At 36.8% G+C, this 25,795-nt stretch overlaps 2 protein-coding genes and 1 non-coding gene across 4 annotated transcripts; all 3 read left to right on the plus strand.

The window, feature by feature from the left end:
* The first annotated feature begins 886 nt into the window (after positions 1-886).
* TRNAA-UGC (transfer RNA alanine (anticodon UGC)) lies at positions 887-959 on the plus strand. Its single transcript has one exon. It is a non-coding gene; the product is annotated as a tRNA-Ala (tRNA).
* A 3,602-nt stretch (positions 960-4,561) lies between these two features.
* LOC103711049 (uncharacterized protein C57A10.07) lies at positions 4,562-11,645 on the plus strand. 2 transcript variants are annotated; one of them, XM_008797023.6, is made up of 4 exons: positions 4,562-4,651; positions 4,930-5,995; positions 9,882-10,006; positions 11,028-11,645. In XM_008797023.6, the coding sequence occupies exons 2-4, from the start codon at positions 5,398-5,400 to the stop codon at positions 11,346-11,348; spliced, it is 1,044 nt and encodes a 347-aa protein (XP_008795245.4). In that variant the 5' UTR covers positions 4,562-4,651; positions 4,930-5,397; the 3' UTR covers positions 11,349-11,645. The 2 variants fall into 2 exon arrangements, with proteins under 2 accessions (XP_008795245.4, XP_008795244.4); XM_008797022.6 differs by having other exon boundaries at positions 4,651-5,995.
* Positions 11,646-12,778: 1,133 nt separating this feature from the next.
* Positions 12,779-18,552, plus strand: LOC103711048 (uncharacterized). Its single transcript, XM_008797021.6, has 5 exons — positions 12,779-13,086; positions 16,075-16,139; positions 16,238-16,413; positions 17,920-18,028; positions 18,172-18,552. The coding sequence occupies exons 1-5, from the start codon at positions 12,816-12,818 to the stop codon at positions 18,478-18,480; spliced, it is 930 nt and encodes a 309-aa protein (XP_008795243.3). The 5' UTR covers positions 12,779-12,815; the 3' UTR covers positions 18,481-18,552.
* The last annotated feature ends 7,243 nt before the right edge of the window (positions 18,553-25,795 follow it).

Genomic DNA, 25,795 nt, shown 5'->3' on the forward strand with positions numbered 1-25,795 from the left:
ATTTATTTCTAACCTACTGTACTCTGCATCCAATAGGATGAAATAGCAAAAGCTAAAAAAATGTTATTTTTTGTTTCCAGAAAAAAGAATTATCTGGCTTTGGTGGTAACATTATTGAGTTAAGGAGGGATTTTAGTTGTCACCAGAGTTTAGTTCAAATGATGTACTGTTTGCAAGTTAAGGCAAGGGCAGAGGGTCGATTTAAGGAAGGTGTCAACTTTTGTCTCAGGCTGCCGTTACTCAATACCTTAATTTCACAAGCATTGGATTCTGGCCTAGGTTAAAATCCTGGTATGGTTATAGGATATTAGGTAGGGTTAACATCAAGTTTCACTATCTTAAATTAAAGTTCGCTGTATTGGTGTAGAATTTCGTATTGATACTATTCTATTCTATTACATTATCAATATATAGTGTCATATAGTAAGGTTTAACATACTAAGTATTAGTACGATACGATAGCACGTAGCCGGTTCAGTACCCTAGAAATCTTGTTTTTATGCAAGTTCTCAATCTGGACTTGCTCTCAAAACTGAATCACGGAGTTCTATCAATTTTGCCTCTTAAGTATGCGTTTAGTCTCCACATCTTTTACCTATATATATCTTTCCTTCTAGACTAGGCCTCCATTACATCAATTCTATAGCTACACTTGCCATACTGATTGCTCTTTATGAGTAGTGTTTTATGATCTCCATACCAGGAAGGCAAGCCTCTTGGAAACCTAGCACATCTGTCACACTTTGCAAGTCATCATTCTCATCACTTGCTCAATACCTACTCATTTAGAGAATCACTTGAGATAATGATCAGTAGATGCTTTATTTAAGTCGTTTGAAGATTTAAAAGTGAATAAATAGATTCCGACTATGAAATCCAACACATTGGGGATGTAGCTCAAATGGTAGAGCGCTCGCTTTGCATGCGAGAGGCACGGGGTTCGATCCCCCGCATCTCCACTTACTTTTTTTACGGTGAAACACGGACCACACAAAAAATTAATTATTTAGTTCTCTTTCCCTGCTTTTAGTAACTTTTTCTTCTTTTGCGTTTTTTAGCAACTAAATAGAGCCTGAAGTTGTTACAAGTTCACACCATGGAGTCAACAAGCTATATAGTAATTTTTTCATAATAATTTTTTGCCTTGGAAATGACTTGGTGCTGCTAACTCTGAGCTTATAACCATTTTGGCTTCCATTATATTTGAAGGAGTTCCAACACAGGCTGACATGGAGGAGATTAAATACACTTTATCGAAGATTGTCAAAGGAGTATCATCTTGACACAACATCGCTCCCTCTAAAAGAAGCCATTGAGGAAGGCATCCAATTAATATCCCGAGCTACAAGATTAACTACCGTTCCTACCTTAGCTCGAGAGGCCGAGAGTAGAGATGATAATGCTTAACTATTTAACCCATTTAACTTGGTTTAACTTATTGTGCGTTGGATTAGGTTATCTATTCAATAAAATAGCCGGATTTGCATTTGAATTTTTGATCTATTTGATAAACATGTCGAATTCGAGTTGACAAACTTTTGATCTAGCTTAGTATCCAACTCGATCTGATTACTGACCTTAATTTAGAGCCGTCGAGCCCAGAGGATGAAGATGAAGCAAGATGTGCGAAACTATGAATCATTAACAAATACGGTGAACCGATTTGGTGGAAAGAACATGAAACTCGGCGTTCAAGCAATGACAGCCATAATTATTGATGCAGAAATCTTATTGTTCTCTATCTATTGTCATACTTATGTGGTCATTTTAAGGAGCAATATTGATATCGTAATGTTTTACGTTACTCTAATTGGAGCATGTGATACAACATGATGGGGACATCGGAGCTGATTATGTCCCCGCTTAGTCCACCATTTTATTTTTCATATTTGTTTTATGTTATTTCTGAGCTTGTTTGCATTTTAGGGCTTATTTATGTTATTCGTGGGCTTATTAGGATTTATTTCTGTGTAAGGAAATTTATGCAAATTGTGTATTTGGGCCCTATATGTAGGAAACCTCTTCTCCTCCTCTCTGTCATTCCTCATCTCTTCTTCCCCTTCTATTCTTCCTCCCTCTTCCTCTGTTCCTATTTTAAAGCCACAACGCACGGCAATAATCCCAAGAGTGCATCGTCACCGCTGCAGCCATCCTTCCCGGGACCGATCCTACACCATCTTGGCGTGACTGGTCCTGCACCACAACAGCTGTGGGAGTTTTGGTGGCTGCAAAATATGGCAGGAAACAGTGCACTGTGCTGGCCTGACTAATGGGCATGAAAAGTTTAAACTGTATATATGGATATATGGTGAAATTCAAATATGTAGCAGTTATAAGGTTAATTAGCTTCAAATATGCAGCATTATTTATTCATGTTTCAGTCCATCAACATTCATTTGATTTGGGCACATTAATAAGTTTATCACTGCTAATGCTACAGAAGAACAAGCTGATGGTAGAAAATCAACCATGAATACCCTCTCTAGTGTATAATCACTGCACCTCTCTTTTATCCATCTATCCATCTATCTATTTATCTATCTATAACCAGTTTTTGCCAATGCACACAGAACAATAAAGAATCAATCAAGAGTCTGTGCATCAATCACCTAAATGAAAGAGATATGGCAAAACATCTCAAATATATCAGTGCTTGATGGCATCACAAACATACATCAAATGGCTTGTGTTGAATCCATGACCTATAAGCGATCTGGGTGGTATCATCGGTTGCTGCTATCTTCATGAATTTGCTGGCATCTTGGCAAGCATGCATGGTGGCTACTTTGCCATCTTGTCAAGCTTGCATGTTGGCCTGTTGGCACTTGGTACCCGTGATATGCATGACAATATTTATGAAAGCAATATGTGTTGGTTATCAAAATCCTCTCATGCAATGAGTGTAATTCAATTTTATTCCTTATTTTCTGGAGATAGAGATGGGCAATATCTTGTTAGGGACTCTTTTTTGGCACCTAATACGACTACCGGTTGGATTAATCTAAAGCAAAATACTGTCATTACAAAAATATCCCTTCCTTTCTACAAATTAAATGCTCCCTATTTGGTTGGCTGACATAACGTATAGAATGGAGCATTACTTGCCTCCTGTCTAGCCAAAGTTCATGAAAAGGGCGTATCTTCAAACTGGGGCTGGGGCTAGGAGCCATGCTACGTACCATGCAATATCGCACACGTACAGTGACATGCAAATATATATATATATATATATATATATATATATATATATATATATATATATATATATATATATATATATATATATATTAGATTTTATCTCTTATACATTTTTAACTATACGTATGCATGCATGAGGGAGGTAGAAAAAGTTCTACAACATACTTAACATTCTTAACATTATGTTTGTCATCTACAAGAGAAACCTCAGATATCTGCTACATCCAAGGCCCACAATAAGAAGGTAGATGGTCATGAGCAGATTAACATGCATCCTTTGAGTTTTTTTATGGTCTATTTCTATTGTTTCTCTTTGCAAAATAAACAGAGTAAGATCTAAACTAAGATAAATGTATCTGTAGAAAAGATATTGTGATGGAAGGATAAAGGTGCCATCTGCAGTGCTAGTGAACAAACAAAAGGGTAAAATGCAAGGATAAATAGATATTTTACTAAAGGTCAACTTGTCACCATGACTATAGAACTACTAATTGATGACAAACCAATCTCAGACTCTTAGGTGTGGTATTTCTAGAAACCATTTGCCTGTCTACGTAACCTCCTGTTCATTTGATTTGCAGCTATGCACATTATAAAATAATAATAATAGTAATAACAACATCATATTAATATTAATATTAAATCAAAACTCTCTAATTCTACTCCATTTTGTCTAAGTACCTCTCTGCATCTCCATCAAAAATACATTCATCAGATTAGTAAAAATCAATAGCTCTCCTATTTTTGTCTGTCCTGAAATTTCTATATTGCCAAAACCACTTTTTAACTTGTACTTCTAAAAGAAAGAAAATGCTTTTATTTTAGTTAAATTTATCTTTTTAATATCTATCTTACAACAAAGAATGGTTAAAAATGTATTATTAATTTAATAATAGTTAATTAAAATAGTTAATCTAATTTTTAGATCATAGTCTCACATGACAAGTGATAGATTGTGGCCGATCATCCCCTTGGTAGGGCAGTCATTCTAACCCACAAACACAATATCCAATCGAGTCATCACTCTGACCAACTACTCACCTACGTTATATTATATTTTTTATATATATAGACGGCGCACCCACTCACCTACGTTGCAACTTTGTGATTCTTGGTATGTGAAATTTTGGCATTTGCACTTGATTCTAAATTAGATGTATCTTTTAATTATTAGTCAATTATTATTTATGGTTAACTATCATGTGGCAAGTATTCATGATTTAATAATTAAATATTTTATTAGCTAACTATTCTAAATATAAATTATTTTAGTTTGCTTAACTGTTCATTGTTCAAGATAAATTATTTGATAACTATTTTTTTTCCAGGTTGTGTGTGTATAAATAAAATTTAGATCCGAAATCCCAGTAGCTCTTGTACTAATATCGGACCCGACCCGACCCGGTAGCGCCCCTTCCCCTTCTTTCTTCCACCGCTGCGGCGACCGAAACTGGTACGCTCTCTCTCTCTCGTCTTCCTTTCTCTCCTCCCCTGTTTTCTTCAATTCGATTAAAATAGCTCCATCAAACAACAGCTGTTGTCAACTTTTCGTTGTCCGCCACGAAATTCTTGTTTAAATTGTTTAAAATTAGATTTTTTTCATCTTGATTCTGATTTCTCTTTGCCGGATGCCATCTTTTTCTTAAAAAAAAACCGATTTTGGCTGCCAATGATTAGATCGTGGTGTTGAAGGAAGAGAAATCTAACGGCTGTATGCATTTTTTCTTGCAGATTTCCATCTGGCTCTGATTGAAGTTCTCTTCGTGTCCATCTAGAGCGCCGATTAACACCGAATTAGAGTGTCTTCTGATAATTTTAATTTGTTTCTCAATAAATTTCTCTTTTTTTCCTTTTCCGTCGGAAGAGGGTTTATGTATCAAGATTAGGAATTTAGTATCATATCGGTTTATCCTTTGAATCCTCCCCTGGTTTTGTTTGATACAGTTCTATATTCACCAAAAAGAAGTTTCCTGAGGGAAAGTTCCCTTCTTTCTGTTTTTGTTCATTAGAATCTACTTGCGTTTCGTTTTTTTCACCTGTTTTAGTGAGAGATCTGTACTGCGAGACTAGAAATTCGGAATCTGTACAAGTTTTCGTTCCAAAGTTTGGTCTTGGTGGGTTTAATCTCTTACTGGCTTTTGGGGGAATTTGATGCCAGTATCCATTGGGTACTCATGATCTCGCTGCTTTCCTGCCATCATGAATAACCAGTCATACGGGCCAGGAAGTCCCAAGTCCTTTCATGCTTACCCTAGAGGGGACTTTGATTTAGAATCAGGAAACTCCTGGAAGGTCCGAAGGTCCAAAAATTCGCAGTCCGAACCCCTCAAGATGCTTAAATCCATCGGAAATCGCTTTTATCATTTCTACAAGCGGCACCCTGTCGCAATTTTTCTCATCTCATTGTCCTTTGGAGTGACAATTCTGATTGTTCTATCTGTGTATGAGAGCCGGGTTAGAATGATGGGTTACCGAAGGGTTGATGATCTGAGTGTTGGTTCGGGTTCTTATCCTTTTGCGAATCTCCACAATCTTGTCATGGTTGCGGGGCATTCGATCTATACGAGCAACAGCTGTGGGAAGATTGACCGTGAGGATTCATGGTTCTTGGAGCCATATCAGAGGCACCAAGGTCAAGCTGCTACTTTTTTGTCACATATAAGAGAAGGGGTGGAGATTGCAGCTAAGGATGAGGGAGCTCTTCTTTTATTTAGTGGTGGGGAGACTCGAAAGGATGCTGGCCCTCGAAGCGAAGCACAGAGTTATTGGGCAGTCGCAGAATCAAAAGGGTGGTTTGGTATTTCGTTCACTTTCTCTCTTGGTGATTGTTTATAAATTTTCACTTGATCTCATCTGCTGAATTCAATTTTTTTTTGTTCCGGATGTGATGTTCTATCTTGGCTGTGCTTGATCTGAAGTTATGGTGTTGACTGATTGTGGAATCAGGGTGCAACTGTGGTTGAATTTTATAGAACAGTAAGAACAAGGTAGAATAGATCTTGTTCCCAAAAGTGTTTCACCGCGATGCTTGGACATTTCTTTTGTGAGTGACTCTCTATTTTCTTATACTGTTGCATATTACTTTATAATTGTGATTGTAGTGTTGGGTTGGATTCTCAGGTTGGAAGTATTGGACGAGCTTAGAAAATAGACCTTGCATCCATAAGCATATATGCACTACCACTAAAGAATGAAAATGATCTGTTTGTCAAATACATGGTCATTCTTGATTTTGTTAAGCTGGCTGATAAAGCAGTTATTTGTTTACATCATAATTTCTCATCCATTTAGTTACTTTTTTTTAGGAATGCCACCATCATCAACAACTATTTTCATTAGCTCTGTGATTTGAGGTCCTTGTACTCTTGCAACAGCTGGTCATACAAGAACCTGGTTTACTATATGGATGTCATGATATCTTCGCCACCTCATCAGCGATTTGGCTAACTAGTTTTTGTTATTAAATGGTGGACATAATAAACGACGTGTTAATCTTGCAAATGTGTGTTATCATTATTTCCAACCACTCGATTCAGATCTTGATATTTTCAGACTTTATAATTGACCATTCTGATCCCAATCAATACTTTTACAATGTTGGTCATGCTGAACTTCCACTTAGCAATATTTCATATGTTACTAGTTTCTTAAACAACTAATTTTGCTGGCTTTAAAACAAGTGGATTTTTTGATCCAGCATTCCTACTTAGGGCATTGCTGCTTCTCTGGCATCTAGGTCTTGCATCTGCTTCTTCGCAATTGACATCCTTTATCTCTACTGCCAAACATCACTTGTGCAACATTATTGATTTACATACACATTTAACAATGCTGGTTTCTTTAAACAAAAACATGAAATAGTTCTCTTTCTTGTTTAATCAAGCACCATGGTGCACAAAGTCTTTGCTTCTATTGCCTATTTTTCTGGGACAGTAATATGCAACTCATTTTGTTCCATCAAATATAGGTTATCAGGTATTTGTATGCTTAAACTCATCAAAATGCATTTGTTGAACACACTTTTACAGATTCAGTATTACCAATCATTATATTATCCCTGTACTTCAAACATCATCATTTTTAAAGCAGGTGCATATGCATGGTGCCAACCAGTAAAGATAGATTAGATCAATTAAGTGAAATCAGGGTATGATTTTTTATAATTTCCTACAGGCTTAATGACTACGAACTAATGAAGCATGACTGCTTTTCTATACATATAGAAGATGTATGTGCATGGACAAACATATGAGTAATATTCAAGAATGTGGCACATGTGTGTTTCCACCATGCCACCAGGAATGGACCACTATTTGACCTAATGTTAGTGGATCATGATTTTAACTTAGTGTTAAGCTACTTGACTTATTTAAAAGTTCAAGCTGAATAAGTGAGAGCAATTTCTGAAGCAAGTTAAAGGGTAGACCTGGGCGCAATGGTAAGGTTGCTCCATTATGACTTGCATGTTATAGGTTTGAAATACAGAAATAGCCTCTCCGCTCATGAGTTAAAGTGTGTTCATCTGTCCCTCCCCAAATCTTATAGTGATGGGAGCCTCGTGCATTGGGATGCTTTTAGTTTGAATCATTTTACTCTCAAGACTAATAAGTTGGGGTTCCTTTAAATTTTTATGCTTTGTGAAAACAGATGATCAACTAAACCGCTTTAGATGGTGCCATGAAAATTTCGATGTCAGCTTGGTGATTCTTTTGACATACCAGAAGTACAATCTGAGAGCAAAATGGACAAGTTAGTTGACTTTGAAGGAATGCTTTTATTTTTGAAAAATTGGTGGTCATAATTAAAATGATTAGGCTTCTAGATTAGAATGGGGCAAATCAAACATTTATATTAGGTTGGATGGAAACAAGAAAATAGCTGCATATCTAGTGAGCTTGCTACCAAACATTTATGTTAGGCTGGATGGAAACCGGAAAGAGGCTGCATATCTAGTGAGCTTGTTTTTGATCAAAATGTTAAGTTTTCACCCGTTTTCTACATTTTGATTAATTTTTCATAACTAGCCTGGCCAACTAGCTATGTCCCATCTTATTAGATTAGTTTGTAAGAATATTTCTTGCCCATTCATTCAATGGAGGACTACATACTACGTCAGTACACTTGGTGCAAATTTCAGAACTTCCCGGCCTCTAATTTGCATACTTAATATCTTTACTGCCAATAACTGGTTGATTCTATTTTTGAGGATATTTCATTTGGAATTAAACCACGCTGTTACAATTTAACATATGGTTGCTTTATGTCTTCTTGCTAATGAGAAATCAATAATTATGTACCTTCCAAACACTTCTCTATTACTGAAATAAGTCATTAATGTCCTCACAAGAAAGTCAGAGCCACCAACAAAATTGTCTGCATGTGAGTTTTGTATGTCGGCAATTCAGAACATTTGTAATACTTGAGTTCTTGAATACAAACTTGACAACTCGAGTGATTCTTTTCATTCTTTAGTGGACTATTAGCTTTGCAACTGCTATATTGATTTCATGTTTATCCTTAGTGAAATTTGTTTTAATTTCCTTTTTCCTTGTTTTTTCATAACTTAAGTTCTAATATTGATATATAGATCTTGTTTCTGGCATTTGCTTTATCCTTCTATTAATTATCATGTGATTATACACTTCGTCTAGGGTTGGAACGGTTTAGGCTGGGTAGGGTTTTCCTGCTGCTCAGGCCCGGGCCTTTTGGGCCTCGAGTCAGGCCTAGGCCTGGATTTTTTTTAAAGTACGACTTGAGCTCAAAACTAAGCCGACCTGATGCTTGAATGGGCCTGACCTGAGTAAAGCCCTCTAGGGGGAAAGAGAGAGAGAGAGATCTTATCCTTGGGTTTTGTCCTCCATGGGTGGGGGTTTGGGGGATGAGAGAGAGAAAGAACATTAGGTGGTGGGAGGAAGAGAGAGAGAGGAAGCGAATCAGGTGAGGGGAGGGAGAGGAGATTAGGGAGGTGGAGAGAGATTGAAGAGATTGGAGAGGTGGAGAGAGAGTGGGGGAGAAGGGGATCGTGTTTGTGTGGGGGAGAGGTGGGGGGAGAGGGGGGGAGAGAGAGAGAGAGAGGAGATCATGGGAGAGAGAGGGGGGGAGTGGAAAGGGGATCAAATGAGGGGAGAAAAGGGGGGCACTGAGAGGGGAGGAGAAGAGAGAGGGGCAGCTGTTGAGCAATAAGATGGGATGGAGAGGTGAGAGGAGGGTAGCGTAGATATTTTAATGGGGAGATCGGGACAGGTGCCAGGCCAAACAACAAGGAGTCTGACAGCTGGCATGAAATTTAATCTAACCATGAGTTTCAGGTCCAAGCCTTACCTGAATTTTCATCAGGCCGGGCCCAAAGCTTGACTCAAAGCTGGCCTAACTTGAGCCCATTACCAACCCTAACTTCATCTAAGATTGATTTCTCATATTTAAAGGATTATCACTCCTTCCCTTGTCGTCATGCCTTGGAATTACCTAAAATTGGTTTTGACAACATTTTTGGGAAAATTAATGCTTTAATCATATGAAGTCCTTTTTCCTAATGGTTTAATCATATGAAGTCCTTTTAAATGTTTGAGTTTTGGTGACATTTGACTTGCAGATCACATGGAATTGTCCCATAACCTGTTCCTTGGAAATTATGGCTATTGAATACTCTCCTATGACATTGAGATGCTTTTGTCCTGCCACAGGGAAACAAGATAGTGTGAGGAGCAGAGCACTCACAGAAGAGCATGCAAGAGACAGTTTTGAGAACCTTCTTTTTAGTGTGTGTCGGTTTCGAGAACTTACTGGCACTTATCCTCAGAATATTACTGTGAGCTTCTGTCTCTTTTCCTGTGATGCTCATTTCTTTTTGGCCATTTATGCTTCTCCAAACATCTTGAAGAATAATCTTGTTTGACTCAGAATTTGGAGGCATGCTAACAAGTTTTTTTTTTTTTTGGGTGGTGTGGGGGGGGGGGAGTGGATTAGGATATTTTTGTCTTAAAAAAGAAAGAGATTTTCCTGAATGACATTTTAAGTTCTTGGTCGCCTGAAAGGTTGCCACTTGAGAGCTGCCCATTTCAGGTTTGACTCAAGCATGTAGCTCAAATTTGCAAGAATGGTATTTCACGACCTCTAAATCATTGAATTGATCTAAACATTGATCTAAGCTTTTCCAACAAAAATACCCTTTGGTAACGTTATTTCATTCAAAAGTTGTGAAAAGCATGCTTGTTAATAGAAGGTGGGTAGTTCTAGGGTTGCTTGCTTCAACTCGAGGACCAAAGGTTTATATGGCATACTGTTACAGTCTTTAGAACCTTTTGAAATGAACAATTGGTTAATCGGACATTTGGTAGTTCTGAACTTTATATAATTTGTCTTTTTTCTTTTATGGAATATCTTTATTTCCTTTTAAAAGAACTGGAGGTGGTGGAAGTTTGATCAATCAAGTCCCCCCCCCCCCCCCCCCCCCCTTTTTTCCGCTTCATAAAAAAAGAACTCCCGAGCATTAGACATAATTTGATTTTGCCAAGATGTGTCTAGGTGAATGCATTTTCAGTAGGATTCTACATGGAAGAGTAAAGGCCATGTCCTCTCCACATGTTGGTTGTGGAGATGTCCCGAGAACCAATTCAATTAGATAGAGCTTGTTTTTTATGCATAATTATTGATTCGACCTGGATGCCCAAAATGCTCACTTCTGCAGTGCATTTAGTAAATGGTCGAGTTCGTGCTTTGGTTCTCACATCTCATGACTGTTTTTTGCCATTTATAACATGGATAATAGTAGGGTCTTGAGCAGACTTTACGATGTATTGAAAGCACATACTTCCTTTACTTGATGGCAGGTTGTGAGCTATGATTTCAAGGAGGAGAGGTTCGCACATTTACATCGTTCGGCAATTGGATTTCCAGAAGGAAGGTTTTTCTATTTCGGCACTGCTGCTTCTCCAACTGCAAAAGAGGCGGCGAAGAAAGGTGAAGCTTCTGTTAGGGTCCAGTTCCAAGAAGACCCATATGGATGTTTAGGTTCTCTTCATCGTAAGAAACTTAAGAGGGATCCATTTCATAGGACCATCCCTTATCCCAATGGATGCCCTGAGCTGAAGGGCTTGTTCAGCTACTGCGGTCCAGTTCCTTATCCAGGTTCTCTTCCTTGGACCCAGTAGGATCAAGGTTGGATGGAGCTTGTTCCTTGACAATTTCGCAGATTAAACATCCTAACCTTGAGTCAGATGCAGTATGGATCTTGAAACTAACTGTAATCATCTCTGCATTTTCTTTTGCGTACTGTGTCTATGAGAAAAAAAATGAAGTTTTGCAGTGAGGATTTTAGAGAACAAAACATGTTGAAAGAATACAAATCTTTTTGGTGATATTAAACCGGACCTTGTAACGGTGCCTTGGCATATAACTAGGCATTCCTCATTGTTCTCAAATTAAGTCTTAAATATGAGTTTAAAGGATGATGATGATCTGCTTGTTTGTTGATTTGAAGGACCAAGCAGTTAGTTTGGTTATTTAAAGTGGAAGATGACAGAGTTTTTCATCCCTTAGGACAACTAAGAAGAGAGAAATGCCGGCCAAAATCGGGTGAAGGCGGCACTGCAGAGCTTGTAAGTTTCTTTTGATGAAATAACGTTACAATTGCACGCTACAATTGCATGTACGATTTTTCTATCTGTTCTCTATACAATGACGGCACGCAGCCCATCACACTCTGGCCACTGTATGCACTAAAACTTGTAGGCATCGTAACCCCATGACCTAAATCTTGCTAGAAACAAAGATCGCCAATAATCCCATCAAGTCTTGAAAGATTTAGGAAGGCACCGGCGGTGTGTGTGGGTGTCAATCCTCTATTTCGAGATATCTTAGTCATGGTTAGTGGTGGTGTGGTATTTCAGTTCAAATATGTTTGCAGAGAGGCCAATAAGGCTGCAGACTAGATGACCTTATACGGGGCTAATTATTTTGAAGTTGCCCTATGAGTAAGAAGGAGCTGCATAGAGTGCTTCGAGATGTATTATTTTTCGATCTTTTTGGATGTATCCATACTAAAATTGTATAAATAATCTATCTAAGCAAAAAAAAAAAAAAAAAGAAACTTCTAAAACTGGCCAATACGACAAACATAGTGTTGCTCGTGTCACAAGTAATGGATACGCTCGGTCTCAAATCACGGACCATCCATGATTCATTCAATAGCCCATGATACAGTGGATCATGCATACCAAAACCTCCCATTCCCAACATTTGTGGTTGTGAACCTTGGTGAATGATGGAGGGATCTTTTCGACCAAGCATGCATTCCAAAAAGCTAATAGAGTTGTGAACTGGGTGGCCGCTTATGCGGCCAGCCATGTGGATAGTACCTTATGGGCTGGGGATGGAGAGCTGCCTCGAGCACTCCGAGATATTTTGTTTTCTGATTTTATTGGGTGCATTTGTACTCGTCAGGTATGAATCGCCCGTTCTAGCAGAAAAAAAAAAAAAGAAGCTTGCCACAAGTTGCCATACACAAGAGGTTATATACAAATAGTATCTGTATCTGATTTACATGGTAAGGTGACATGAGATTTTTTCCTTCCTGGCTATATTTAGCCGTTAATCCCTGTCGCCGTCCGCTGCGACGAATGGATTTGGTTCCAGGAGGAAGCGTGCTTGGGAGGAGGCGGCTCTCTCCTCTGATCGCCTCCTTAGCCTCTCCCAGACCCAGTGTTTGCCCGCGGTGTGCGTTCCCCTTCACGAAATGCCCCTATCCCTCCCCGTATTCTGCAAATATTTCTCTCACTAGCCACGCCAAGAAGAGGGACACCTACGCGCAACCAGTTCCTAAACAAACTACAACTAGAGCTGAAGAAGAAGAAAGAGTGGAAGAAGAATTTATGGAAGATTTTGAAGATGGTAACTACTGAATGCTCCCATGGTTCTGTTCATACTCTATCTGTATTTATTTTTGAAGACAGTGCAAGTTTTATTGCTAGTTGGATGCATGGAAGCTAGTGTTTCTCGTTGCTTTTGTTAGATGAAATGTTATCTGTATTTACTTCTCGTCGCTTTCTTTTTGTTAGAACTTTTCTATCTTACTATAGGAATTGGGATTCTTATTTCTTTTTCTTTTTCTATTTTATTTTTTACTCTTAGATTCTACTTTTGTTTCAAAACAACAAAATGTTGAGCTTATTTCTTTTGTTGTACAAATCAGAAGTTATTAGCTTTTTTATAATTTCGACATGATTAAATGTTTTCTTTTTTTATTTTTAAGCCAGAACATGATATTACTTTTTTTTCCTGCTACTTGCTAACAGAACAAACCAACTGAGAGATGGATGATGATTGATATTCTCCAAAGCTCAATTTTGGTACTACTTAGTTCTATTTTAAGAGTGATCACAACATCTCTGACTTAGCATGCCAAAAAGAGTCAAATAGAATTAGGAATTAAATTTCAAGCTTAAGGCCTCAAAAGGGAAAGCCAATATTTTATGCATCAGGATTCGATAAATTAATATGCTGTCCCAGAGTTCTCTTGTCGTCGTCGGCACATCGGATTATAGAGAATGCCATTTCCTTGCCCATGTGATGGAAGCAGAGAAGTCTGAAGAACTAGGTTTTTCACATACATTTTTTTTTTTTAAAAAAAAAATCCTAATCAATTTCAAGTCAAACAGCAAAATCAACTGTTAGGCAATTGTCTTATTTATCTACTTATTGCACTACAATTATCATTCCTTGTCTGATTATTTTGGGTCAGCTTGATAAATCCTTCTTCTAATCATTCCTACTTAATAAGTTTTCTTATGCAAACAGTTAATGTAAGGTTTAGAGAGAAGTGGAAGAACCAACATATAAATTTTATTGACTTGGGAAAATCTTAAGTTATTTTTTTCTCCTTCCAAAAGAAAAAAAATGTGGAAAAGTGAGGATTCACCCTGGTTCATTTCATGAGATATGAAAGGAAACAACCTGAACTTAGACTATTCAGAAAGCTTAAATGATGGGCAAAAAAAAGGCTGGGCAGAAGGAGTGGGAGGTTGCAGAGTGACGCATATGCAATGGGTGTATTGATACCGTTAATCATCTAGGGAAGAGCAAAGAAACTAGTGTACCAATTACATATGGAGATAGCATGTAGTTTTTTTGTGGTAGTAAGCTTTTGCTGGTGATCATTTTTAAACACTTCACTTTTTCATCTGTTTTAGGTGCATTATCTGATGATATCCAAGAGGAGGTACCTTTGTGTATGTTTTCTGCCTGTAACATAGTGTTGGTTGATAACATAAGAAAGGGTGAGCACTAACTCAAAACTGAATGGAAATTAGATCAGTTTCTGAGTAGTAGCCTTTTAGGATCCCCAGGTGCCTATATAGACCTAAGTCACCAAGACTCTCTAGGCATTTATTATATATAAAGGGAACTAAGGGAGGAGGAGGAAGAGGAGCAGGAAAATATCTAAAAGAACAAAAATTTGAAAGGAAGGAAATCAGTTTTCTTTTTAATTAATACTAATGGCCAAAAAATACTCAACCTTCAATCTCCTTCCGGCTTTCCTTCTGGTTTTATGATAGCTGTAATTCTAAAATCTGATTTTCTTTCACAGTCATCAATTTTCTTCCAATTTCTAGAATTAATTTTTTTTCTGTCCTGTCCAAGGCTATCAGCATATGCAATCACTTGGGCACCTGCAATCACCTACTAGGGATCGTAACTGGTCGGGCAAGGTCAAACTCATTCAAATTCGTTCAGCAGGCTTGTTCCGCTTGTTGGCCTGCTCTTGTGTACTTTTTTACTTGCTTTTATCTCTCATCTGCCTCAATATTCACATATGTATAACACTTATTTGGACCTCTTTATGCCCCTCAAATTGTACGAGGTCAGTGTTAGCTGTCATGAAGAAATTTATTTGGGGTCTTACTGGAACGTGATGACCATACAAGACATGAGTTCATCGACTTTGCTCTGGATTGGTCCATATAGTCCTTTTATTTTTTATTTTTTACTCTACAATATATGTGAGATCTTTAAAATAATTAATTTGGGGTGCTTCATGGACTTTATATCAGCTGAGGCTTTGCTAAAATTTTATCACGCTTGCAATGTCTTCTCCTTTTCTAATTATAAAGTTATTTTTGTATTACATTTTTCTTTTCCTACATCAAAGCTTCTAATATTTTGTTTGTGAAGAATTTGTTCGATTCTATAATCCATGAGAAGTGACTTTAGAAAGTCAGCTTTATTAAATCTGTCTTATAAGGCCCCTTGAATGGGCTTAAGGCTGTAACTTCCCCTAGTTTTAGTTACTGTTAGTAGTAGAATCATCTCCATCTAATGTCTTCTCTTGATTTTGATTTTTCCCTTGTTTTTTTTGCCCTTGTAACCGCAGGTTGATCCTATTTTATTTTCTCTTAAAACATGCAATGAGGTCCATACACCCTCTTTTTTTCTTTTCCCCTTCTCTTCATCGAGGTGCAACTGTAAATCTTACCATGCATAACTATGTCTAATGAGATCTCTATGTTAAAATTCATCACACATAACTTCTCCTAGGCTGGCTAACGCCAACCAGCTAGAGAAAAAAATGCTATGCCCACTTTTATCTGAAGTGATAACCATGCGGAAGATACAATCCTTATGAAATGAAGGATCGGTAGTAGCTTGTTTCTGTCAACATGATGTGAAATAATGCTTTCTTGGAGTTACATGGCGCGATCTAAATTGGTTGAGCTTATTTATCACTGTTGTGCTGATTGAAGATCTTTAAGATCTGTACTCGACTGAAAGTCCTATCGGAGTTCATCTTCCAAAGCAGAAGCGTGATGTTTCTCTGGTACATAACCTCTTTTAAGGATGTTCTACCTAACTTTTTTTTGACTGTTTGTTTAAACTGTGTAGAGATCATGATGGATGATACCGAGGACTTTGAAGATGATTTTGAGGTGGAGTATGTAGATCTCAATGTGAGCTTCTTGTCTCTGAAATTGCACATGCACCAACACACGTTCTACAAGTTTCAAGGAGCTACAATGTTTTTCTAATCAATTTGAATCTTCTGAAGGTAGGAGATGGAGCTGAAGGAGGTGGTATCTCTCTTGCTGGTACATGGTGGGACAAAGAGGCATTGCTTATTGCAGAAGAGGTCTCAATGTTATTTGACGGTGACTTGAAAATATATGCTTTTAAAACATCTACAAATTTGACCATCCGTTTGCGCATCGAAAAGCTTTCCAGTAAGTAAGTATCTATCAGCATTTTACCGGCCAACAAAGTAGCTTCTGCAACAGTTGTTAAGTTTATGCTAGTTTACTTGTATTTAAGTGTATAAATCAACATATAATGAAGATACCAATTGAATAGGTGAGAACATTGGAGAGATCAAAACTGGCATTGCACCATCTCTCTCTTCAGTATCATATGCATGTACTGCTGTCACCAACCGAACCATCAATCAACAAGTTTGCTACAAAGCATGTATTTTTAATCTTCTTAATGTAGTACTTGAACAACAAGAGTTGAAGCATGTAGACTAATCATCAGATTTGCAATGCACTTGAACAAAATCTTCTCATATGAGACTTAAAGTTGTATAGGAAAGTTGTTATTGGAGTCCAGGAGAATTTCATCTGACAAATGGAAATCTAGGTAGATATCATGGACTGGTGAGTGGACCATGATTTGATGCTTCAACATCCAATCCTGTTTTGTTGGGTAAACTATCTGGTCCCATGTAACACTCTTTACAAGTAATGATGGAGATCACTCATGAGTTATTCCCTCCAAATGATTTGACCTGAAGATGTCAATATTTGTTATGTTTTCAGATATATATATGTGCATTTGCACACGAAAAGGTATAGCCACTATCCAAAAGGAGAAACCACTTACTTTTAAAGAGGAAAATAGGAGCTAAGTCCACATCAAATCATAGTTCAACAAGGTCTGGAGGTGATAGTGTACCTAGCATGGAAGTCTCAACTGTGTTTGTGAACACAACTAAGAATGATTGGATGTTACATGCAGGTGGGTTCCCCAATTGAGCGTTATTGAAGAAGCCCTTATAAAATCCTGATGTGCTGGCTGATATACATGGTTGTTAAGCACATTATAACAACATTCACAACTAAAAGATGTAAAAATCTATGGAGTATATATACAGTTCATTGTGCAAAAACTTCGCCGGTTATTGTGGTGGTTTGAGGAACTCTTAGTGTGCTGTCATTTCTTAACAAGGTAACAGTTCGAATTGTCAACCAAAACCAGCCTTTTCTTCCCATTGTAGGTCCTAAAGAGGGCAAATATGAAGGGAAAATTATATACTATGCAAGTTTTTGAGTTAATGAAGTTGATCAGGAAAACTAGTTCAGAAATGTGCAAGCTTAGCATGATGAAATTGGGATGTTCTTTGTCCCAGAAATGTGATATGACAAATAGTTGTCATTGTAGAAGTGTATAATTATGCATCTGTACTCAGCTGTAGGCCCCTTTAATAGAATTTACTTGGAAGATTAGTTGAATTTTTTTATTTGCTGGGTGCTTTGCTACAGTTTTCTTCTGCCATATTTAAATTATGGAATGCGTTATTATGCCATCAAATTTATAATACATTAAGTTTGGCCCTTCTATGCTAATCAAACTTGCTTAGGAATTCAGCACCAATCTAAGTTTATCTTCCGCTTGATATCACTGCCGGTTACTTGTTATTTTGGTAAAAAGTTATTCTAATCAACCGCCATTTTATAGATATGGTTCTCCATGTATGAGTGACATTGAGGCCTTTTCTACTGCTTATCAATCACACTTGGATGAAGCTGAGCTTGCTGGAAAAATACCAAAGAACATATCCCTGGAGGTATTTTATTTAATCATTGTTAAGCTGTTATGATACAAAGCTGCACTTTCCTTCCTATTAATTTGTGGTCTTGCTAATTATCAAAGAAAATCTTATAGGATACTGTCAATAGTTGAAGCTAATTCAATTTTGATGCTTTCAAGGTGTCTTCTCCTGGTGTAGAGAGGGTTGTCCGTGTCCCGGAGGAGCTCGAACGATTCAAAGACTTGCCGATGTATGTGAAGTATTCCAGCATTAATGCGGAGACAGCCTTAACTCAAGAAAATGATGGCGTCTTTAAACTTATTTCCTTTGACTTGGACTTATGCCAGTGTACTTGGGGTTTAGCTGATGTGAGGATAAATAGACAACAGGCAGGAAAGGGAAGGCCATTAAGCAGAAAACAAAGAGAATGGCAGTTGCAGACGCCATTTGAGTCCTTGAGTCTAGTTCGATTGTATTCAGATTGTTGAGATACGGTGCAAACTCATGTTCTTTGTTATCACTGTGTTTTGATAATGATATCTTGGCTCTTGCTTTATACAGGTGCCTGAGAGTGAAAGTTCATTAAATTTTAATATTTTTGGACAAAGTTCATTGAAGTAGAATTAATTAAAATTGTAAGGCCTCTGCTTTAGTGTCAATAAAAACATTGAGAAGTGGATGAAGTGGAGATGTGTTTAGGATTGTCTCATGCTCATCATATGGTTGGTGATTACTGATGGGAAGCCACCAAACTTGGTCTGAACCTAGGAACTTCCTCAGTGCATATGGCAAGTGTCTGAAAATCTCACATGTTTAGAGGTTGAAGAACTCTAGATGAATTTCTTAAAGAGTTCAAAACCAGTGGAGAATAAATTGATGCAGAATCTGCCTGAGATGTTTTCAATGAGGTGAACAGGAGTGCTATTTATAATTATGGAAAGTGGAAAATCATTAGAAAACTAATAATGGTTTTATTTATTTTTTTTAAAAAAATGCAGATTGTCAAATTTTGCAGCAGCTCTTCCTTGGGATAGAAAATTGTGTAGGAAACTGTAATTGGAAGGGAACTAATCGTCGATTTATTCTCTTCTTTTGTTGATCCTGTCTCTGTATAACCATACCACCTGAATGTTTTCTTTTCTCTTTGATATTTTAGTTATAAACAGTTGTTATCCCCTCAATTACAATCTGAGAAATTATATTTTTTTTTCTTACAGCACCAATAGTTTCGACGTTAAGTAGCTAGAACTACAACAGCACATGAAGCCAGGGACATGGTGCAGTGTTTATTAGCAACTGAAATCATAGAGAACAGGTTCACAAGATCAATTGGATGCACTGTAAGTAGTTGCAGTCTTAGGCCCTGTTTGGGAGAGCTGTTGGCAGTAGAGCTGTTGGAAGTAGAGCTGTTGGAAGTAAAGCTGTGTGAAGTAGAGCTGTTATAAAAAGCTGTTTGCTGTTTGGTAACTACATTCGTAAAGTGCTGTGGTACTTTGTTTTGTGTTTGGTAAACAAACTGAGAAAGTACTTTTATATGACAAAATTACCATAAAGGACATTGCATAGTATTATACAACACAACATAATAAAACATAACATAAATTAATACATAAATATACGATATAGTATAATATTATTGTAATATAAAATAATATTATGTTAATATAGCATAATAGTAATATAATTATTAGAGTAAATTAATATTTGGTAATATAACATAATATTAAATTATTTAACATAACATATTAATGTATTATGATATAATGTAATATATATTATATTTATAGTATAATACAATAATAAAAGTATAAAATATTATAATTATTAGTATAAATTAATTTCTCATAATATAACATAATATTAAATTATTTAAAATAACATATTAATGTATTACAATGTAATGTAATATAATACAATATTTATAGTATAATACAATAATAAAGGTATAAAATATTATAATTAATATTATAAATTAATTTTCCATAATATAACATAATATTAAATTATTTAAAATAACATATTAATGTATTATAATGTAATGTAATATAATACAATATTTATAGTATAATACAATAATAAAGGTATAAAATATTATAATTATTAGTATAAATTAATTTTCCATAATATAACATAATATTAAATTATTTAACATAACATATTAATGTATTATGATATAATATAATATGATATTATATTTATAGTATAATACAAAAATAAAGGTATAAAATATTATAATTATTAGTATAAAATAATTTCCCATAATAATTTTTCATAATTTCTCATAAAATAATTTTTCGCGGTCCAGGGGCTCTTCTTCGTGGTCCACGCTCGAGGAGGACCTCAGCGTGGGCCGCGAGGTTGATGATAAAAAAAAAACAATAGATTGATTTTGGAAGGTATGGAAAAGGATTAAAATTTTTTTCTTCTAAAATGTGGTTCAAGAGATGCATACAAAAATTGAAAAGAAAAATACATTTTTTTATGGAAGGGAGTCTGACGGCTTGGGTTCTTGGCTCCAGCAGATTTTTAGGTTTATATAGAGATAAACTATGTAATTATGTTATTTTAATATGGGCATTTTTGTCAAAAATACAGCTTTCCGAAAAAGCTAAAACAGCTTCCTCCCAAAAGCTCCAAATTGGAGCTTCCTCCCAAAAGCTGTTTTCAGCTTCCCGCAAAAGCTGAAACAGCTTTTTGAAAAAATTACCAAACACAGTTTTTCATCTAAAAGTACTGTTGGAGGGCCAGAAAGTGCTTTTTGGCCCTCCAAAAGCTCTCCAAACAGGGCCTTAAACATTAGAAAGGCTTATCTACTGCATCCCATATAAAAAGGCTTTCCCTTGTCCATGTTATCCATCTCCCACGTCAAGGCCTCATCAAGAAGAATTTTCCACACCAAGTGGCTCAGTTATTGCCGAGGGGTTCTCGACGTGACCATCCTCCCTCCTTTGTCTTCTTCGCCACAAGTCTCTGTCTCGTGACATGACTTTTCTTAGGAAACAAACACTAAAAAGAGAATTACGTTAATTTTATATGTTAACACGAGTGGTTGTGCATTGAATTCGACCTCTCATACGTCATTTTTGCCCAATAATTACTTTAATAATAAAACATAAAAATATCATTTGGTCCCTCACCTTGCCGTTTCAAGCCACACCCTCACTCTCTATCGCATTGATCCAATCTCTTAGTGCCATCTAAACCATGGTCTAGCCTCTATCACTGTTTTCTTTTTTTTTCGAACCGCGGCGCCTCACACACAAGGAGTGTGATTGCCGCCAACAAAATTAGAAAAAATAACTTAGCACAAAGAAAAAGGAGTAGACACGTGATTCTTTTAGATGAAACTACTGAAGTGATGAGCCGCGTAGGAGGCAATTCAGCTAGCTGCACTATTTGATATGTGTAGCCTAAAAGGAGTCACACATTCTTCCAAAAGTTTGCATATGTCGTGGAGCAGCGACATTTCATCGGTAGCGCAGCGCCGATCCCAAATGCACTCAATCATGATAGTCGAGATGGATGCGGTTCGCACCCAAAACGATCAACGTTGTCATCTTCTCTGGCTCATACTTGCTATTTTGTGGACTACAGCACATGAACGGCGGCATGTTCATCTTTTAGGTGGGAGCCACCCCTTTCTTAAACCCTTTTTTTTCCCCCCACACTCTCCTATAAGCAGGTACACATTCTTGAAGTATAAACAACTAGCAGAACAAATAAGTAGCAAGAAGCACTCTGTTCGACCACATGCACACCGATTGGAGCCTATTGGCAGGCGAAGGAAAGCCATGTGAAATTCTCCAGTGTCTTGAACTAAGCCATATAAAAATAAAAAAAAATATAATTAAAGGCATCACTATTTTGTATGTTCCGTAGGTTCATTATCCCAACTAGTCCCCACCTGATGGCTTTTTTTTTTTTTGTTAAAAAAAAGAGGGGTAGGGGGGAGGAAGGGATCAGCCCACCCTCACGTAGCAACCTCCATACACTGGGCCTCCACCCCGCCAGGAGAATGTTCGATACGGGCGGACACCGTTTTACTCACATCATCCCTACCTGAAGGTGAGTACGTCACACCTGGCACCACTAAGCTACAGGTGGAAGGAAAGCATGACCGCCAACGAGCCAACCGGACGTGGAGCATCCAGTCCCCGAATTTAATCGACGCCCACACCTTTCAAATCCGGGCAACCCGAGCGAAATTATCGCCCTCTTACCACCAGGCTACCACCTTGGTGGCTTTCGAAAACAACAATTGTTAAAATTTGTTATCGAGAAATTATATCCTAACTTAGGTGCACCATGTCAGCACATCACGTAAATCAAATTTTTTGTTTCTATGAACTCCATTTATCATGCACCCTCCTTACATCATCTCTGATAGTTTTCATGGTGCACCGCTGATATGGTGCACCTGGTGTAGAGTATAATTTCTCCTATGATATTTTCCATTCAAGAATAGCTATGGAAGAGATTATGGTGCCTCCTATTAAAAAGTGATGCTTATTGAAATGGACTTATCCTAGCAAGTGGGCACCTTAGAAGTGACATTAGGAAAGAGAGCTCTAAAATATCTCGAAGCATCTTTTTATATGTAAGGGGAGATTCCTATGTAGCTTGAAAAGAAATAGATCTTATTAGAGATGACCCATGGTAGTCGAGTGGTACATGGTGTCATGAGATAAGATTCGATTGTTTTTTATCTGAACGCGTTAAAGTCGTAAATATCGTTGTCAATCACTAGAATCTTGGGATTGTCATGTTGGAAATATCTATTGGGTTCAAATTCAAAATCTCTCCTCATATGCTTCAAAAAAAAAAAACAAAAAACCCATAAACAATATTTGCAATATCGATCAAATACACGACTCAATCAACTTTTTGTTGAACACATCAAGATCTTTGCTATGGTTCATTGCATCAAGCCGTAGAGCACTCCAACTTGCACTTAAAATTGCATCAATAGCTTACCTATTAATGGTGTGTCATTTGTCTAGAGAACAACAATGTTGGACATTGTTTTCCGTCGGCACAAAGGTGCTAATGGTTTTTATTCACATCAATCGTGATCTATTTCAATCACTTCATATGTCGCCATTCTTTGTCCTTCAATCACATCTAGCTTTTGGAAAAAACGGCTACTGCAAGGGGTTTTTCTTGGTGTCCCTTCTAAAGTAGATGTGGATGGATAGCCCGGGGATGATTTCTTTGTCTTGGAAATATTGGATAATTCAGTTATGTTGTGTCCCATTATGGTAATAGGTGGTTTAGAAAATGATTTACAGGGGGATTTCATATCTTCTCCACATGCTATTTGGCATACACCATTCTATCTCCGGCATCTGGTTCCTCAATCTAATTGACTAATGAAGGCTTGGATTTTTTTTTTTTTTGTTACCAACCATTCGGAGGACCACCTATGGGTATGAGAAATGGAATTGCATGGTGCGCTCCAGAATGTTTTGTTTTTTTATTTTCTTGGTTGTATCTGTATACGTTATATATGATACTTTCATTTTAGCCAAAAAAAAAAAGGCTTGGATTTCTTAATATCTCCTCTAAAATTAGATTGTGGTTCAGAACCAAGCTAATATTAATCTTAAATGATCACCGAACTCGATATGAACTACTTTAACTATTATAAGTAAGATTGGACAAAGGTCAAGAGCGAGAACCGCTATATCAAGAAGTCAAATTATATATCAAACTTCTAAAGATCATAACCTGCTCATATGACGACTAACGCTCGATTGAAATATTTTTTTTCTAAATTAACTTTTTAAAACCTACGACATGACATCACCTCCGAATGGGGTCATTCAACTAGAGATCAAGCATAGTTCCATTTATTGGGCCCTAAAACGAGCCGGTCAAATAATTTTTTTTTTTGAAAAATACTTTAACCAGACGTATCTCTCAATCCAAAAAAAAATGGGAGAGTGATAGAAATCAATGTACGAGTCGAAATCTATCTCATATAAGATTTTAGTTTTTATGTATTTATTTCTACTAGCAATATTTATTCTTGAAAAGCTAGTCCGATTTAAATTAGAAAAGGACTTTGACTCGATTTGTATAAGAGCGGGCCTCATTATTATAAATAGAGGCTATATATTTATAGTTTATAAATTATCAATAAAAGAAAATGGGATCTAAATCCTACTGTCAATTTTTCCACCTTTTTAAATTTTTCGAAAGATTCGAGTCAAGGTCATGAAAAGTTTTTCTTCTCCTTGATCGGATCAAATATAGATAATTTATTTTAGAATGAGAGTCTAAAATGATCTTTGGCATGTAGAAACAAACAAGCAAATACACAAAGGCAAAAAGTAGACTACTCTACGACTGAATCATTTTTGGTCGGTAAAATAGGCCTAAGGCGAACTAGGAGGGATTTGCCTTGGTCATCATTACAGGGGAAACGCCAAGGTACATATTTCTTCCATTGGAGGAGTTGATAAACTAAAATGAACTAAAATGACTATGAAGTTTGGAATTTTCACATGTACAAGAGGATATCTCTTTTAGTGTCTATTACATTTAGGGTTACAAATGGGTCAGATCGGGCTGGGTCTTGAGTGACCCTCATCGGACTCGGTTTCTTGTTCGAGTCCTAATTTTAGACCCATATTTGATCCAGTTAAAAATCGGGTCAGGTGCATGCCTACAAATTTTGATCCGACGAATCATTTGGGTCGGATCGGATCCATCCTACAAATTTTGACCATCATTAGATTTCAAAAAAAAAAAATGCAAACTAAGTTAACCCAAAAAAAAAGAGTCGGGTTGGGTTCGAGTCCGAGTCGAGCTTGGGTGGACCTGATCTGATCCAAAAAATAGAACGGATCCAAATTTAGGACCTGTCCCAGCCCTGCGGATCCTAAAATTTGGGTCGGGTCAGATCTTACGCGAGTCGGGTCGGGTCACGGGTCGATCCGACCTATTTGCAGTCCTAATTACATTTGATGTCTAAGACTGGGTTGGTCTACTTCGTAAAAATACATGATAAGACATGAATCAGGGAAAGCATTGATTTAGCCATGTTTCTTATAATTTTCATGCGCACGAGCTTACTTTTACACCATTACATCTTTTCTCTCACTGCGTTCCAAAACTCTTTTGTCACTTTCACTAAAACATAGGTCGAATGTGTCCGAAGAAAGAACCTAAATTGCCTAATACGAAGGTAATTAAACAGATTCTAACAGTAGTAGCTAATGGCTTAAAGTACTCGGAACATTCTATTACAAGAAATAAGCTATTTTGGTCATACATACTTAAGATCAAAGGAATCCAGGTATCTTTCTTTTAATGATTATTTCCATCTCATAATGCTAATCAGCACAGACTCTACTTTGCATCCTTACAAGATTTTATGTTACAATAATTTCGACAAAAATTAATTCTTGAAATCTTCCATGCCTGCATATTAAATTCCCTTTTTTGTTATATTGATATAATTTTTTTGTAAAATTCACTATATATATAAATCAGTCATTCCACTAGTTTTTATTGACAAAATTCTAATTATGATCAACCTAGATTGCAGGAGGACAAAAACAACAATGAAGGAACACCATATTAAGAAGTCGGCTAAGAACAAAAATCTCTGAAAAATATGAAATTGGCATGTGAGAAAAATATAAGCAAAATATTTCATCATCATCGAGATTGAATCCATAGCGATCATAAATTGACTTAGCGACGATGAATTCTAGATAAAAAAATTTGATGGATGGATGATAACTGTATGTTTTTGTTTTCTCTCTTCTTTTTTTAAGAAGAAGGAACCGATGATAG

Source organism: Phoenix dactylifera, chromosome 13, assembly GCF_051530095.1.
Source record: "Phoenix dactylifera cultivar Ajwa chromosome 13, Ajwa_hap1_PhDact_Kaust_v1.1, whole genome shotgun sequence".
NCBI classification, from domain to species: domain Eukaryota; kingdom Viridiplantae; phylum Streptophyta; class Magnoliopsida; order Arecales; family Arecaceae; genus Phoenix; species Phoenix dactylifera.